Raw genomic sequence first — 17469 nt, forward strand, 5'->3', positions numbered from 1 at the left:
AAAAAAAAAAATAGACCTAAAAATGAGTGATCATCAATCTTCACCAAGACGTCACTTAAATGACATTCACGGTACCGGAGGGTCTTGTGAGATGACGCTGGCTGCTGCAAGATCATTATTATGAAAATATGACCGAGAGGAAGGCCAGAAACACTTTTTATTTCAACAGACTTCCGTCAAAACTCTAAAGGCCGACTGCACATTTCCTATCTTCACAATAAAAGCCCTGCTTCATGCTGCCTGCGCTAACTAAATACAGAGTCTCGGAAAACTGGCGTGCACAAGCGATCCCTCAGAAAGCTGGCGTGCACATCACTTGTGCACGCCAGCTTTCCGAGACTCTTATTTTGTTAGCGCAGGCAGCATGAAGCAGGGCTTTTATTGTGAAGATAGGAAATGTGCAGTCGGCCTTTAGAGTTTTGACGGAAGGGACGGCGCGAAAGTCTGTTGAAATAAAAAGTGTTTCTGGCCTTCCTCTCTGTCATTTTTTCATAATAATGAACTGGCAGCAGCCAGCGTCATCTCACAAGACCCTCGGGTGCCGTGAATGTCAATCAAGCAAGCTACGGAATTTGCCGCCAATGTTTTTCTTGTAAAGTGTATGGAAGCTGGATGAATTAGATGCCAAAAAGCAACCACTTTCATGTGGTATTGTACAGAAAGGACAACTTTTTTTCTCCTCCATTTGAAAATGTGGGCGTTATCATCATTACTGTCTGATTCCAATCAATGCGAGTCATCAGAATCAGGTAATACACCAACTTATATTCTTGTCTTCGTGAAAGAAAGACATCTATATGTGTTACACATGCTTGTATTATCATTAAACACATTTAACTTGTTTACAAAAATGTCTCTTTCATAAATAAATAAATATAAATGATATATATAAATGAGGTAGATCCCCTCGAGTTGGTCAATTGAAAAGTAGCTCGCCTGCAGAAAAAGTGTGGGCACCCCTGCATTAGACACCCGCTTGTACCCGTGATCTTGTCCTTTCGGTCATAAACCAAAGCTCATGACCACAGGTGAGCAAGGGAACGTAGATCGACCGGTAAATTGCGAGCTTTGCCTTCCGGCTCAGCTCCTTCTTCACCACAACAGATCGATATCACTGAAGGCTGTTTCAGAACAACTCCCACCAATATTGGTTTCAATTATTCTGATGCCAATCATAAAACCGCGAGCAGTGATTGTTGCCCTTGATAAAAAGAAGTTTTAAAAAAACATCAAAATATAATTATCCAGTTTGTTTTTGAAAGTGAAGTGAATTATATTTATATAGCGCTTTTTCTTCACGGTGGAAGAGGGGTTAGTGCGTCTGCCTCACAATACGAAGTTCCTGCAGTCCTGGGTTCAAATCCAGGCTCGGGATCTTTCTGTGTGGAGTTTGCATGTTCTCCCCGTGAATGCGTGGGTTCCCTCCGGGTACTCCGGCTTCCTCCCACTTCCAAAGACATGCACCTGGGGATAGGCCCCTCCCACCTCCAAAGACATGCACCTGGGGATAGGCCCCTCCCACCTCCAAAGACATGCACCTGGGGATAGGCCCCTCCCACCTCCAAAGACATGCACCTGGGGATAGGCCCCTCCCACCTCCAAAGACATGCACCTGGGGATAGGCCCCTCCCACCTCCAAATACATGCACCTGGGGATAGGCCCCTCCCACCTCCAAAGACATGCACCTGGGGATAGGCCCCTCCCACCTCCAAAGACATGCACCTGGGGATAGGCCCCTCCCACCTCCAAAGACATGCACCTGGGGATAGGTTGATTGGCAACACTAAATGGTCCCTAGTGTGTGAATGTTGTCTGTCTATCTGTGTTGGCCCTGCGATGAGGTGGCGACTTGTCCAGGGTGTACCCCGCCTTCCGCCCGATTGTAGCTGAGATAGGCGCCAGCGCCCCCAAAAAGGGAATAAGCGGTAGAAAATGGATGGATGGATAGCGCTTTTTCTCTAATGACTCAAAGCGCTTTACATAGTGAAACCCAATATCTAAGTTCCATTTAAAGCAGTGTGGGTGGCACTGGGAGCAGGTGGGTAAAGTGTCTTGCCCAAGGACACAATGGCAGTGACTAGGATGGCGGAAGCGGGGATCAAACCTGCAACCCTCAAGTTGCTGGCACGGCCGCTCTACCAACCCAGCTGTACCGCCCCACAGAAAGAAACCGGATACCTTCCAATCTTTTGTTGTAGTTAAATGACGCTCTGTAGAATAGTGCAGGTGAGGTGTGTTTGAGGCTGAAAGCTCCAACTGAGCTCCAGGCCCGGGAAGCCGGAAAGACGGCGAGCTGGGCAGGACGAGCAGGTTTGACATACCTTTGTTGGTGTGCAGCAAGAAGCGACTCCTCACCTTTTTTTCCCGTTTGTGATTTGAGGAAATGGCGACGAGGCGTCTGCTGCTGACGCTGCTGGCTTGTTGGAGTCTGAAGGCGAGCCGGGGCCTGAACATCAAGCCCAACACGGACATGGAGTTCACCTTCGTCTTACCTGCCGGCAGCAGAGAATGTTTCTACCAGACCACGGACAAGAACAGCAGCCTGGAGTTTCAATACCAAGTCATTACACTTCCTCTTAATCTCATCTCGTGTGACCATGTGGGGATGAAGACACTGACCAGCAAAGTGTCTTCCAGGTGGTGGGGTCGCCAAATCTGGACGTGGGCTTCGTCATGGTGTCGCCCAGCGGCCGCAGAGAGGCCTACGACTACAGGAGATCCCACGCCATCCACAGGTGAGCTTGTCTTCCACCTGTGCCGTCAGAAGCCAGCCAGGCATTGATCACCTCTGCCGGTCGTCCTCCTCCAGTGTGGCTCTGACCGAGGCCGGAGACTACAAGCTGTGTTTCGACAACAGCTACAGCAGACGCAAGGAAAAGTTGCTGTTCTTCGCCATCGTCATCACCACCAGCTCCAACGACACGGACGACTACGAGGACCTGGAAACGGACATCATCACGCTGGACGACATGGAGTTGAAGCTGGACGACATCAGGGTGAGACTAAACAAAACCCAGCATGACTCGATTCCTAACTAAACCCCCCAAGTAACTTAAAACAATGGCCTTCATTGCGGGCATCACGGTGGCAGAGGGGTTAGTGCGTCTGCCTTACAATACGAAGGTCCTGCAGTCCTGGGTTCAAATCCAGGCTCGGGATCTTTCTGTGTGGAGTTTGCATGTTCTCCCCGTGAATGCGTGGGTTCCCTCAGGGTACTCCGGCTTCCTCCCACTTCCAAAGACATGCACCTGGGGATAGGTTGATTGGCAACACTAAATGGTCCCTAGTGTGTGAATGTTGTCTGTCTATCTGTGTTGGCCCTGCGATGAGGTGGCGACTTGTCCAGGGTGTACCCCGCCTTCCGCCCGATTGTAGCTGAGATAGGCGCCAGCGCCCCCCGCGACCCCGAAAGGGAATAAGCGGTAGAAAATGGATGGATGGATGGGCCTTCATTGCTTGGTCAAATCTGGCATCGCCCAAGTCCTAAAAGTTGTTTGTCCATGAAGTCTGGCGCCATGACTTGGGAGACTGGACCCCGACTTAAACAAGTTGAAAATTGACCATTTAGTGGTCAATTGTACAGAATATGTACTGTACTGTGCAATCTACTAATACAAGTTGCAATCAATCAATGAACAAGGTGGCTACCTGAACAGGTAAGACCATTTGCTCCTGAACAAGGTGCCAAGTCAAGGTGAAGTCAGCCATTATTCTTCTTATTCAAACATTCCATTCATCTTCTTCCACTTATCCGAGGTCGGGTCGCGGGGGCAGCAGCCTAAGCAGGGAAGCCCAGACTTCCCTCTCCCCAGCCACTTCGTCTAGCTCTTCCCGGGGGATCCCGAGGCGTTCCCAGGCCAGCTGGGAGACATAGTCCTCCCAACGTGTCCTGGGTCTTCCCCGTGGCCTCCTACCGGTTGGACGTGCCCTAAACACCTCCCTAGGGAGGCGTTCCGGTGGCATCCTGACCAGATGCCCGAACCACCTCATCTGGCTCCTCTCCATGTGGAGGAGCAGCGGCTTTACTTTGAGTTCCTCCCGGATGGCAGAGCTTCTCACCCTATCTCTAAGGGAGAGACCCAAACTCATTTCGGCCTCTTGTACCCGGGATCTTGTCCTTTTGGTCATGACCATAGGTGAGGATGGGAACGTAGATCGACCGGTAAATTGAGAGCTTTGCCTTCCGGCTCAGCTCCTTCTTCACCACAACGGATCGATACAACGTCCGCATTACTGAAGACGCCGCACCGATCCGCCTGTCGATCTCACCATCCACTCTTCCCTCACTCGTGAACAAGACTCCTAGGTACTTGAACTCCTCCACTTGGGGCAGGGTCTCCTCCCCAACCCGGAGATGGCACTCCACCCTTTTCCGGGCGAGAACCATGGACTCGGACTTGGTGGTGCTGATTCTCATTCCGGTCACTTCACACTCGGCTGCGAACCGATCCAGTGAAGATCCCGGTCAGATGAAGCCATCAGGACCACATCATCTGCAAAAAGCAGAGACCTAATCCTGTAGTCACCAAACCGGAACCCCTCAACGCCTTGACTGCGCCTAGAAATTCTGTCCATAAAAGTTCTGAACAGAATGGGTGACAAAGGACAGCCTTGGCGGAGTCCAACCCTCACTGGAAACGTGTCCGACTTACTGCCGGCAATGCGGACCAAGCTCTGACACTGATCATACAGGGAGTGGACCGCCACAATAAGACAGTCCGATACCCCATACTCTCTGAGCACTCCCCACAGGACTTCCCGAGGGACACGGTCCAATGCCTTCTCCAAGTCCACAAAGCACATGTAGACTGGTTGGGCAAACTCCCATGCACCCTCAAGAACCCTGCCCAGAGTATAGAACTGGTCCACAGTTCCACCACCAGGACGAAAACCACACCGTTCCTCTTGAATCTGAGGTTCGACTATCCGACGTAGCCTCCTCTCCAGTACACCTGAATAAACCTTACCGGGAAGCCTGAGGAGTGTGATCCCACCATAGTTGGAACACACCCTCCGGTCCCCCTTCTTAAAGAGAGGGACCACCACCCCGGTCTGCCAATCCAGAGGTACCGCCCTCGATGTCCACGCGACCAAGACAGCCCCACAGCATCCAGAGCCTTAAGGAACTCCGGGCGGATCTCATCCACCTCAGCAACCTCAACCCCAGAAATAGGAGAGTCCACCACAGATTCCCCAGGCACTGCATCCTCAAAGGAAGACGTGTTGGTGGGATTGAGGAGGTCTTTGTTATTCAAACATAAAAAAACAAAACAAAAAAGAAAAGTTATCCAAATGTTTTTTTGTTGTTGTTATGATCAAATTCATATATATATATATATATATATATATATGTATGTGTGGGAAAAATCACAAGACTACTTCATCTCTACAGAACTGTTTCATGAGGGGTTCCCTCAATCATCAGGAAATCTCTTGATGATTGAGTTCTGAAACAGTTCTGTAGAGATGAAGTAGTCTTGTGATTTTTCCCACACATACATATTGCGCTCTACCACGGTATCGAGCACTATTCTCTGGATAATCCAATCAAGACATATATATATATATATATATATATATATATATATACAGTGGGGCAAAAAAGTATTTAATCAGCCAGCGATTGTGCAAGTTCTCCCACTTCAAATGATGACAGAGGTCTGTAATGTTCATCATAGGTACACTTCAACTGTGAGAGACAGAATGTGTAGGGATTTTAAAGAATTTATTTGTAAATGATGGTGGAAAATAAGTATTTGGTCAACCATTCAAAGGAGGTTTTGGCTCCAAATCTCAGGGTACATGGCCCCATTCATTCTTTCCTTAACACGGATCAATCGTCCTGTCCCCTTAGCAGAAAAACAGCCCCAAAGCATGATGTTTCCACCCCCATGCTTCACAGTAGGTATGGTGTTCTTGGGATGCAACTCAGTATTCTTCTTCCTCCAAACACGACGAGTTGAGTTTATACCAAAATGGATACATGGATGATACAGCAGAGGATTGGGAGAATGTCATGTGGTCAGATGAAACCAAAATAGAACTTTTTGGTATAAACTCAACTCGTATAATAAAACGCTAGAAATTTAATCGGGGTCCTTATAATAATCTCATTCAGGGCCAAGGTGAACCACAAATGACTTAACTTTAAGAACTTAATCATTGTGTATATGTAAATGAGTTGGGCTTCACGGTGGCAGAGGGGTTAGTGCGTCTGCCTCACAATACGAAGGTCCTGCAGTCCTGGGTTCAAATCCAGGCTCGGGATCTTTCTGTGTGGAGTTTGCATGTTCTCCCCGTGACTGCGTGGGTTCCCTCCGGGTACTCCGGCTTCCTCCCACCTCCAAAGACATGCACCTGGGGATAGGCCCCTCCCACCTCCAAAGACATGCACCTGGGGATAGGCCCCTCCCACCTCCAAAGACATGCACCTGGGGATAGGCCCCTCCCACCTCCAAAGACATGCACCTGGGGATAGGCCCCTCCCACCTCCACAGACATGCACCTGGGGATAGGCCCCTCCCACCTCCAAAGACATGCACCTGGGTATAGGCCCCTCCCACCTCCAAAGACATGCACCTGGGGATAGGCCCCTCCCACCTCCAAAGACATGCACCTGGGGATAGGCCCCTCCCACTTCCAAAGACATGCACCTGGGGATAGGTTGATTGGCAACACTAAATGGTCCCTAGTGTGTGAATGTTGTCTGTCTATCTGTGTTGGCCCTGTGATGAGGTGGCGACTTGTCCAGGGTGTACCCCGCCTTCCGCCCGATTGTAGCTGAGATAGGCGCCGGCGCCCCCCGCGACCCCGAAAGGGAATAAGCGGTAGAAAATGGATGGATGTAAATGAGTTGTACTTGTATAGCGCTTTTCTACCTTCAAGGTGTTCAAAGCACTTTGACACTACTTCCACATTCACACACTGATGGAGGGAGCTGCCATGCAAGGCGCTAACCTGCAACCATCAGGAGCAAGGGTGAAGTGTCTTGCTCAGGACACAACGGCAGTGACTAGGATGACGGAAGCGGGAATCGAACCTGCAGCCCTCTAGTTGTATGTATTTATATATTTGTTTACTTACTTATGCTACATTTCTTTATTCACTGTGCTTACAAAGAGTGAAGAAAGAACTGGGATAGGACTGCTTTGGTTTGAAAAGGTGCAAGATGAAATATGCTCTGCTTCTTCCTACTCGCTTTTCACAGGTGCTGCAGTAAAAGAAATGTGATGCATCACATTGTTTTGTGTACATGTGTTGTGTGCATGTGTTGTGTACATTTTGTTGTGTACATGTGTTGTGTGCATGTGTTGTGTACATTTTGTTGTGTGCATGTGTTGTGTGCATGTGTTGTGTGCATGTGTTGTGTACATTGTGTTGTGTACATGTGTTGTGTGCATGTGTTGTGTACATGTGTTGTGTGCATGTGTTGTGTGCATGTGTTGTGTGCATGTGTTGTGTGCATGTGTTGTGTGCATGTGTTGTGTGCATGTGTTGTGTACATGTGTTGTGTGCATGTGTTGTGTACATGTGTTGTGTGCATGTGTTGTGCGCATGTGTTGTGCGCATGTGTTGTGTGTATGTGTTGTGTGCATGTGTTGTGTACATGTGTTGTGTGCATGTGTTGTGTGCATGTGTTGTGTGCATGTGTTGTGTGCATGTGTTGTGTGCATGTGTTGTGTGCATGTGTTGTGTGCATGTGTTGTGTGCATGTGTTGTGTACATGTGTTGTGTGCATGTGTTGTGTGCATGTGTTGTGTGCATGTGTTGTGTGCATGTGTTGTGTGCATGTGTTGTGTGCATGTGTTGTGTACATGTGTTGTGTACATGTGTTGTGTGCATGTGTTGTGTGCATGTGTTGTGTGCATGTGTTGTGTACATTGTGTTGTGTGCATGTGTTGTGTGCATGTGTTGTGTGCATGTGTTGTGTGCATGTGTTGTGTGCATGTGTTGTGTGCATGTGTTGTGTGCATGTGTTGTGTGCATGTGTTGTGTGCATGTGTTGTGTACATGTGTTGTGTGCATGTGTTGTGTACATGTGTTGTGTGCATGTGTTGTGTGCATGTGTTGTGTACATGTGTTGTGTACATGTGTTGTGTGCATGTGTTGTGTACATGTGTTGTGTACATGTGTTGTGTGCATGTGTTGTGTACATGTGTTGTGTGCATGTGTTGTGTGCATGTGTTGTGTACATGTGTTGTGTGCATGTGTTGTGTACATGTGTTGTGTACATGTGTTGTGTGCATGTGTTGTGTGCATGTGTTGTGTACATGTGTTGTGTGCATGTGTTGTGTACATTGTGTTGTGTACATGTGTTGTGTACATGTGTTGTGTACATGTGTTGTGTACATGTGTTGTGTGCATGTGTTGTGTGCATGTGTTGTGTACATGTGTTGTGTACATGTGTTGTGTGCATGTGTTGTGTACATGTGTTGTGTGCATGTGTTGTGTACATGTGTTGTGTGCATGTGTTGTGTGCATGTGTTGTGTGCATGTGTTGTGTGCATGTGTTGTGTACATTGTGTTGTGTACATGTGTTGTGTACATGTTGGAAACAAACTCAGACTAACCTAACTGGAACACAAACCACAACTCAATTCAATCCAACTCCTTAAAAAACCCCAACTCAAACTCTGTCCTGCAGACCCAGCTGGAGAAGGTCTACCGGTCCATCCAGAGGGGTCGCCTGATCCAGTTGATGCTGAAGACCTTCGACACCAGGGACGTGCACCTCCAGGAGGACAACTTGTGGAAGGTGACCTTCTGGTCCTTCATCAGCATGGTGTGTGTCCTCACTGTGGCCGGGGTCCAGGTCTACACGCTGCAGTCCTTCTTCTCCAACACCAGGCCCGGCTGACCACCTGCAGGCGGCTCACTTTCTTACTGGAAACTTGCCAAAGAGACACAGCCTTGCCTCTTGAGATGAATTTTAAATCAATTTAATTCTTGCTTGCCCCCCAAATCTCACCATTTGAACATTTAACAAGTTCATTAAACTAACTTTGAGCGACAAAAATAAAAACAAATAGGATGCACGACAAACAACTGCATGTAATGAGAATGTAGAGTATTTACCTTGAGTGGACTTTTACAGTATCTTCTTCCAGCTGCTTCTTGGGCAAACACACCATCAGCAGCTTAGCCATAATTTCATAGATACATGTCCACAGTTCAGATATTATTCTAATGTCTTTGGCGAGCGATATTGCTTGAGTACGGTGCAGACTAACAGTCAAAAGTCTTTGGAAATTCAATAAATATCCTTCACACTCACTTTCTTTGTTCTCATGGGTAGAAAAAACAAGGTTGTGTCGATATTTTGGAACAATCTTTCTAGATTTACTGTGAAATTGTTTTCACCAACTAGCAGTTGCTAACCAAAGCATAAGAATTAGCCAAGAAACAAGTGGTATCGTAAAAACAAATTAGATGTGGCCCTCACATAGTCCTAAGGTAAGTAGAGAGGCGGAGCCGGCGAACGAGCAGCGGGGCAGGGCACGCCGGAGCCCGGCCCAAGATGGCGGCGAGGAGGGCGAGCGAGCGGAGAGGCGGGTCACGCTGGGAGTGACGCCGCAATCATGATCATGTGCGCCCAGCTGGGTGGAATCATCTAACCTCCTCGCAAGGTGTAAAAGGGCTGCAGCAGAGAGAAGGAGGCGGACGCTGAACGCGAGAGGAAAAGACAGAGAGCGGAAAGGTTTTATTGAAAGAATAAAACAAAAAGTCAAACTGCTCAAGCCATGTCCTTCCTTGGTGGTCCTGGGAACCCGCACGGCGGTGAGAGTCCGTCATAGGGTACTTTAATGTATCTTTCATTAAAAGATGTTTGAAAAAAGTATAGTCATTCATGATATTGGAATATTAGTCAAACAGTCTTAGTATGAGGGGAGATAATTAAATACAGAAAAAAATGGAGTTAAGTCATAATTTAGTAAGAAATAATGGCAAATACGAACTTTAACTATATATTGGGATACTAAAGAATATTTATATTACTATATTATTATATTATCATGTGAGGAGTCTAAATAAAACATTAGGAAAACAAATAAAACAAGTATAACAATAGAGGCGAAAATCCTAATAATAAAATATTACATGTAATGTTTTTTTTTTTAACAATACAAATTAAACTACAACATTTTGGACAACAAGTTTAATTTTGTAAGAAAAAAGTGGAATAAAGTCCTACTATTATCAAGAAAAAAAGTTAAGAATATTAAATTAAATTACTAAAAACAAAACCTCAAATTAATAGGGAAAAAAATCAGTGATTGAAAAAAATAAATAAAAAGCTGAAAACACTTAACTAGAATCTGCACCCACGCCTTAAACCTCGACGGGAACCTGGAACCCAACTAGAACACAGCCTGACTCAAACCCCAACTCTACCTAACCATGTTTTGGAACAAACTAATATTTTACGATACAAAAATGCTACATACTAAAACTGCATTTCTAAAATATGTCATTCTACAATAATAGAGTCACATTACAAAAAACACTGGAAAAACAACTGATTCATTGTGCAAAAGAAGCACAATTAATGTTTTTTTAATAATTTACAGTATGTAAACAAAAGGCATGAGAAAAGTGTAAATCCAATAGAAAAAGCAAACAGTCCCTGATGCACTTGGATACACGTCCCTTCAAAGTCATTTTAGTTACAGTGCAAGCATGGATTTGTTGTCATGACACCAATCAATCAATAAAAAGTCTATCATTAAACACAAAGGACTCATTTTAATTTAAGCAAGCTATATTCCAACCATGATTGTAAAGCCAGCATCCCATCCAAGTCTTTTATTATTCCTTACATTTCAAGCTCTCTCACACGTCTGTTTGTTTGGAACTCTCACCAAGGCGCCATCCGTCCTCTCCGTCCTTGCGAGGTGAGCATTAATATCGCCGAGGAGCGGGGCGCCTGTTTGACAACAATCAGCCAATGTTCAATGAGGCCTTCACTAGAATATCAGCTTTTACCCTCAATGTCACTTCTTTGGGAGAACATGTTAACATCTGGGAATCCTTAGATGTGGGGGATAAAAAATACATATATACATATATATATATACATATATATATATATATACATATATATATATATATACATATATATATATATATATACATATATATATATATATACATATATATATATAAATATACATATATACATACATATATATACACATATATATATACACATACACATATATACATACATATATACACATACACATATATACATACATACATATATATATACATACATACATGTATGTATATATATATATACATATATATATATAAATATACATATATACATACATATATATACACATACACATATATACATACATATATACACATACACATATATACATACATACATATATATATACATACATACATGTATGTATATATATATGTATATATATATATATATATATACATACATACATACATACACATATATACATACATACATACACATATATACATACATACACACACACATATATATACACACACAAACATATATATGTATATATATACAGTATACAAACCCCGTTTCCATATGAGTTGGGAAATTGTGTTAGATGTAAATATAAACAGAATACAATGATTTGCAAATCCTTTTCAAGCCATATTCAGTTGAATATGCTACAAAGACAACATATTTGATGTTCAAACTCATAAACATTTTTTTGTTGTTGCAAATAATCATTAACTTTAGAATTTGATTCGAGCAACACGTGACAAAGAAGTTAGAAAAGGTGGCAATAAATACTGATAAAGTCGAAGAATGCTCATCAAACACTTATATGGAACATCCCACAGGTGTGCAGGCTAATTGGGAACAGGTGGGTGCCATGATTGACTATAAAAGCAACTTCCATGAAATGCTAATTGTAAGCAAATTGTCGAACAGTTTTAGAACTGCAAGGTTATCATGGACGCCCCTGCTTATTTCAGCGTGGCTTCGTAAAAAAAAGAGTGCGGGTACTTTCCTGGCCCGCCTGCAGTCCAGACCTGTCTCCCATGGAAAATGTGTGGTGCGTTATGAAGTGTAAAATAGGACAGCGGAGACCCCGGACTGTTGAAGGACTGAAGCTCTACATAAAACAAGAATTATAAAAAATTCCACTTTTGAAACTGTCGCGACTAATAATTAGAATTTGTTTTATTTCTCTAAACACAGAATAAGTTAAGTTCATAAAAGGGAATTTAAATCAAAATGTATAAAAGTTCAAAAGAAGGCTTTATTTAAGTTAATATGGTTAAAAATGTAATTTCATGCCTTTTTGTTGGGTTTGTGGGCATTTGTTTGTTTTGAAGTGTCTCGATTGGTCTGTGAACGGATATAAGGAAGCTACTTCCGGGTATGAGGGAACATCTGTTTGGTGCAATGAGAAGGAATAAAGAGAGCGACTGATGGTAACGAGGACTAAAAAGTGTCACAAGGACTTTCAGTGTTTGGGCTACAAGAGCCAGAAGATCACAATTTCCTCCTAAAGGAAGCATGCAGGCCAACCAGGTATTTGTCATTTCTGTTTGTATTTTACTTCGGTAAAATGTTTGAGCCACATGCTGTGCATGTTATTTTTACGTTTGTAACGTGCTTTATTTTTAACAGTTTTCAGGGTGGATTGAAGGGAAAGGAAGCCTTCAATAAATCCCATTGTGTCAGTGCTATGTGGAGGCAGTTACAACTTTCAAAGCTTCAACAATTAGTTTCCTCAGTTCCCAAACGTTTATTGAGTGTTGTTAAAAGAAAAGGTGATGTAACACAGTGGTGAACATGCCCTTTCCCAACTACTTCGGCACGTGTTGCAGCCATGAAATTCTAAGTTAATTATTATTTGCAAAAGTTTTTGAGTTTAAACATCAAATATGTTGTCTGAATATGGCTTGAAAAGGATTTGCAAATCATTGTATTCTGTTTATATTTACATCTAACACAATTTCCCGACTCATATGGAAACGGGGTTTGTATAAGTTTCCATGTTTTTGGTTGAAATATTTAGTTTAGACAATATTAGATTGAAAAATGAGCAAACATATCAATGACTGACAGCGTCAATCACAACTTTGCAAATGTGCTCACGTACCTAATGTTGTGTCCAATGAGTTTGGGCCCATTTCAAAAGTGCTTTCATACTTATTATATTGATTATTTGGGTTAAAGACAGAAGAAGAGATGGGGGAAAAGAAGACACCAGAACAACCACCAGAAGAAGCAGTCCTTTTTTTTTTTTATTGTACTCAACACCTCTTTTATTGACTCCTCAGTTCATGTCGGCTACAGAGGCACTTCCACAAAAACATAGAGAGGATGATAAAGTCGACTTAACTGGGACTTTTGGACCCGACGGTGACGGAGGCCCTTTAGTGGTGAGAAGATGTATGTGCTGACAGAGGCGTAAAAAATATATAAAAGGCTGGAATCGTTTTCTAGGGATGTTTGTTTGGTGAAAGTCATGTGCCTTCAAAACTCCCAGCAGGGCTAAATGGGAGGAAGCACTGAAGGAGTGAGGAAGAGGATGATTTAAAGCGATAAACAACAGCGACGGGTTATAAATAAAAGGCCAGGTGGTGGGTTAGTCACATGACATGTCAGACAAGTGTATGTACACAAAAAGATTGAATGAATAAACAGCGACTCAGCATTACAAGTGCTCAGATTTTTCACCACCGGCACCATTTTTTAAAGCTACATTTATCCTTTTTTTTTGTTTTTTTTTAATTAAAAAAGATGCTTGATTAGCATGCTCTTGGGAAATGAAGTGTTGGGGAGGGAGGCAATAAGTTATTTAACAACTAGCCTTTTAATGCATCCTATTTTTATTTTCTGTACACTTTGCACAGTACAGAGGTGCCACCTTCTATCCCACACACACACACACACGCACATACAAACAAACACACACACTCGCGCGCACACACAAACAAGAGAATTGGGGCCGGCCACCGCGGGGGGGCTAGTCTAGCAGGGAGGGCTCAGCAGGGCGGATAATGGTGGGTCGGTGAGAGGGAGCCCCAGGGGGTCTTCGGCTGCAGTGTGGAGAGAAGACGGGAGACGTGAGACTCGGTGCTCACTAAAGTGACAGAGACCAAACCAACCCGACAGAGAGGAGACAAAGTGGGGGAAGGGGGGAGCAGGTTGGGGGTCTGGCAACACAACACGACAACAACGGCGTCATACCTGGGAACTCCGGGTGGGATGCGGACCGGCCGGGAGGGGATGAGCGGGGGCGCGCTGAAGGGGTCCTGGAAATTGTTGAAGGCACTGGTGGGCGGCCCTGGTCGAGATGGGATTGGAGGGGCGCCGAAAGCGGGAGACGGGTTGAGTGGCGGGGTGCCGAAGGCCGGAGATGGGTTCAATGGGGGTCCGGGCGTCGAACCTCGGACTGCGGGCGGCCGGTTGGGGGCCGCGGCTGAGGTGGGGGGCGGCCTGCGCTGGGGGGTTGGGCTGAGAGAAAGGCAGAAATAATTATTACCTAAACCAAGAACAATTTCATAATATCACTTTTTTAAAATTTTTATTTAAAGTGGCACTGAACTGTTTTTTTTTAAAAACTTTGCCTATAATTCACAATCATTAAAAGACATGACGACGAATGGATGAATTTTTTTACTGCATTATAACAGTTTGAGATGCTACCTCAGTAGAAGCATTTAAGTCTCACCTTAAAACTCATCTGTATACTCTAGCCTTTAAATAGACCTCCTTTTTAGACCAGTTGATCTGCCGCTTCTTTTCTTTTTTCTCCTATGTCCCCCCCCTCCCTTGTGGAGGGGGTCCGGTCCGATGACCATGGATGAAGTACTGGCTGTCCAGAGTCGGGACCCAGGATGGACCGCTCGCCTGTGTATCGGTTGGGGACATCTCTACGCTGCTGATCCGCCTCCGCTTGGGATGGTTTCCTGTGGACGGGACTCTCGCTGCTGTCTTGGATCCGCTTTGAACTGAACTCTCGCGGCTGTGTTGGAGCCACTATGGATTGAACTTTCACAGTATCATGTTAGACCCGCTCGACATCCATAGCTTTCGGTCCCCTAGAGGGGGGGGGTTGCCCACATCTGAGGTCCTCTCCAAGGTTTCTCATAGTCAGCATTGTCACTGGCGCCCCACTGGATGTGAATTCTCCCCGCCCACTGGGTGTGAGTTTTCCTTGCCCTTTTGTGGGTTCTTCCGAGGATGTTGTAGTCGTAATGATTTGTGCAGTCCTTTGAGACATTTGTGATTTGGGGCTATATAAATAAACATTGATTGATTGATTATATCAGTGGTCCCCAACCACCGGGCTAAATTACCACATTGGTAGGCTCGATTGGTACCAATCGAGCCTACATTGGTAATGTTTTAATTTTTTTATTTATTTATTATTTATTTATTAAATCAACATAAAAAACACAAGATACACTTACAATCAGTGCACCAACCCAAAAAACCTCCCTTTTTCATGACAAAAAAAAAAAGAACTGAATAGCTCTTAATCTTCTTCTGTGATTTCAAGTGATTGAAATCAGCCTCCTCCATTTTGAAAATGATGACAGGTGAAGTGTCACTCGTGACGTGACGAGTTTGACCCGGCGGAAATTCTAGGCATGCGCTAAAAAAAATAATATTTTGCGAATCGAGTTTGACCCGGCAGTAATTCTAGCCAGGCGCGTACTATATACCCGGCGACAATTCAAGGAAATACGGTATTTGCACTTTACCTGGCATCTTGGATCCAGGTGTTATTTACAGGCGGAGGGACAGGGGTGGCGATGGTGGTGGTGCTGATGTCCCCGATGATGTGCAGCGCCTCCTTGAGGGCGTGGTACATGCGCAACATTTCGTCCCTGCGCTGGGCCTGGTCGGCAGATTCCTCCATGAGACTGTTCTGGTCCCCGGAGGAGTAGAGGTAGGCCAGCAGCTCCGAATGGATGAAGTCCTTTGCCTGGTGGAAGTCCATTGGAGCATGAATACAATACTTTAGTCATTCCTAGTCACTCATCTTCCTGGTGCATGCCGGGATGGAAGACTCACGTTGTTGATCATCAGGTGCATGATGGTCTTGGGCACCAGGTCTCTGATGGATTTGTTGATGATGCCGATGTAAGAATCCACCAGGTTGCGGATGGTTTCCACTTGACGCTCCAGCTGAGGGTCCATAGAGAAGGTGTCCGCCGGAGCGGCCTCTTCATTCTCCACCTGCAGGATCCAAAAAACCCATGCGGACTGAAAACACAACCATCACTTTGGAGTGACAATGTCAAGAGGTTATTTCCAAGGCAAAATGTACTTTTTAACAGTAGTATGTGGCGGTGTTGTGAACAGGCTTTAATGCTACCGACTCTGATCATCTGTGAGTAATATCAGCCGATATCAGGGCTTATATTAGATATTAGATTAGATCGTTGTGCGGTGCCACGGCTAAATTGAAGCTGCCACACCTCAACAATTACAATTTTTGTGACGTGGAAGCAATTTAAGATAAAATATTGTATGAATAGAGATATACAGCCTATTGACTAGTGATGCAAAGTAAATGTGGCCACTTTGATTAAAGCAAGCGTGAGCAAGACGCACGTCTGCTCGACCGGTGGCTGGCGGCTTGGGTGACGGGCCGGGCACAGCCTCGCTTGGCACTCCAGCCAGACCCACCCAGCCTTTAAAGCAGGGGTCGGGAACCATTTTGGCTGAGAGAGCCAAAAAGCCAAATATTTTAAAATGTATTTCGGTAAAAGCCATATAATATATTTTTTAACACTGAACACAACTAAACGCGTGCATTTTGAAGTAAGACCAACATTTCTAGAGAGTAATAGGTCTCTAATTATTTGTAATAACATTGTTATTCTGAAGATAACTGTGGAGGGGGCGTGGCCTGCAGCAATCTGGGGTGTGTCAGGACCAGCCTCAAAATCAGCGACAGGTGCGTAGATGGCCCACCTGGGCCTTGTTATCTAATCACCTGTCGCTCTGTTATTAGCAGCAGCCAGGAGGAGAGACGGGGTTGGGGCTGGAGCCAGAGCATGAGCGAGAACGAAAGAGGAAAATACAATTGCTGGAAAGCAACTGAGAGACTTATTGAAAAATAAAAACATATTTTAACCCTGAAACAGGCTCTCATGGCGGTGCTTGGTGGTCTGAAGAACCCCCAGGAGGGCAAGCCCCACTCTAACCAATAATAAATAAATAACTTCTTACCATTAACGCAACTTCTTGAACAGGTGTGGTATAAAACGGATGGATGGATTAAAAATGCATGAGAATGTTTTATATTTTGAGCATTATTTTTAACACTGTAATGACAAGTGGAATTATTCATTACTTATCGTGTTAAGCAGAGTCAGCTGAGATTTATCCGAGAGCCAGATGCAGTCATCAAAAGAGCCATAGGTTCCCTACCCCTGCTTTAAAGCTTATCCATGTCTGACTTGCCCACTTCTCTTACCTGCAACATTGTTTG

General features: G+C 44.7%; 2 protein-coding genes across 7 annotated transcripts in view; one reads left to right on the plus strand and one right to left on the minus strand.

Annotated features, from left to right (window-relative positions):
- The first annotated feature begins 2176 nt into the window (after positions 1 to 2176).
- LOC133555798 (transmembrane emp24 domain-containing protein 1-like) lies at positions 2177 to 9274 on the plus strand. 2 transcript variants are annotated; one of them, XM_061905187.1, is made up of 5 exons: positions 2177 to 2311; positions 2382 to 2561; positions 2639 to 2736; positions 2811 to 2997; positions 8646 to 9274. In XM_061905187.1, exons 2-5 carry the CDS (start codon positions 2385 to 2387, stop codon positions 8856 to 8858), a joined length of 675 nt encoding a protein of 224 aa, XP_061761171.1. In that variant the 5' UTR covers positions 2177 to 2311; positions 2382 to 2384; the 3' UTR covers positions 8859 to 9274. The 2 variants fall into 2 exon arrangements, with proteins under 2 accessions (XP_061761171.1, XP_061761169.1); XM_061905185.1 differs by lacking the exon at positions 2177 to 2311 and having other exon boundaries at positions 2318 to 2561.
- Positions 9275 to 13238: 3964 nt separating this feature from the next.
- Positions 13239 to 17469, minus strand: part of dnm2a (dynamin 2a) — a 54021-nt gene continuing 49790 nt past the window's right edge. For all 5 annotated transcript variants that reach the window (XM_061905184.1, XM_061905183.1, XM_061905182.1 and 2 more), the window contains 4 exons: positions 16044 to 16208; positions 15731 to 15954; positions 14211 to 14477; positions 13239 to 14059 (listed from right to left, as the gene is read on the minus strand). In XM_061905184.1, coding sequence (XP_061761168.1) covers positions 13987 to 14059; positions 14211 to 14477; positions 15731 to 15954; positions 16044 to 16208 — 729 coding nt within the window. In that variant the 3' untranslated portion in view covers positions 13239 to 13986. The remainder of the gene's footprint in view (positions 14060 to 14210; positions 14478 to 15730; positions 15955 to 16043; positions 16209 to 17469) is intronic.

The sequence above is a fragment of the Nerophis ophidion genome, linkage group LG07, assembly GCF_033978795.1.
Source record: "Nerophis ophidion isolate RoL-2023_Sa linkage group LG07, RoL_Noph_v1.0, whole genome shotgun sequence".
Taxonomy (NCBI): Eukaryota; Metazoa; Chordata; class Actinopteri; order Syngnathiformes; family Syngnathidae; genus Nerophis; species Nerophis ophidion.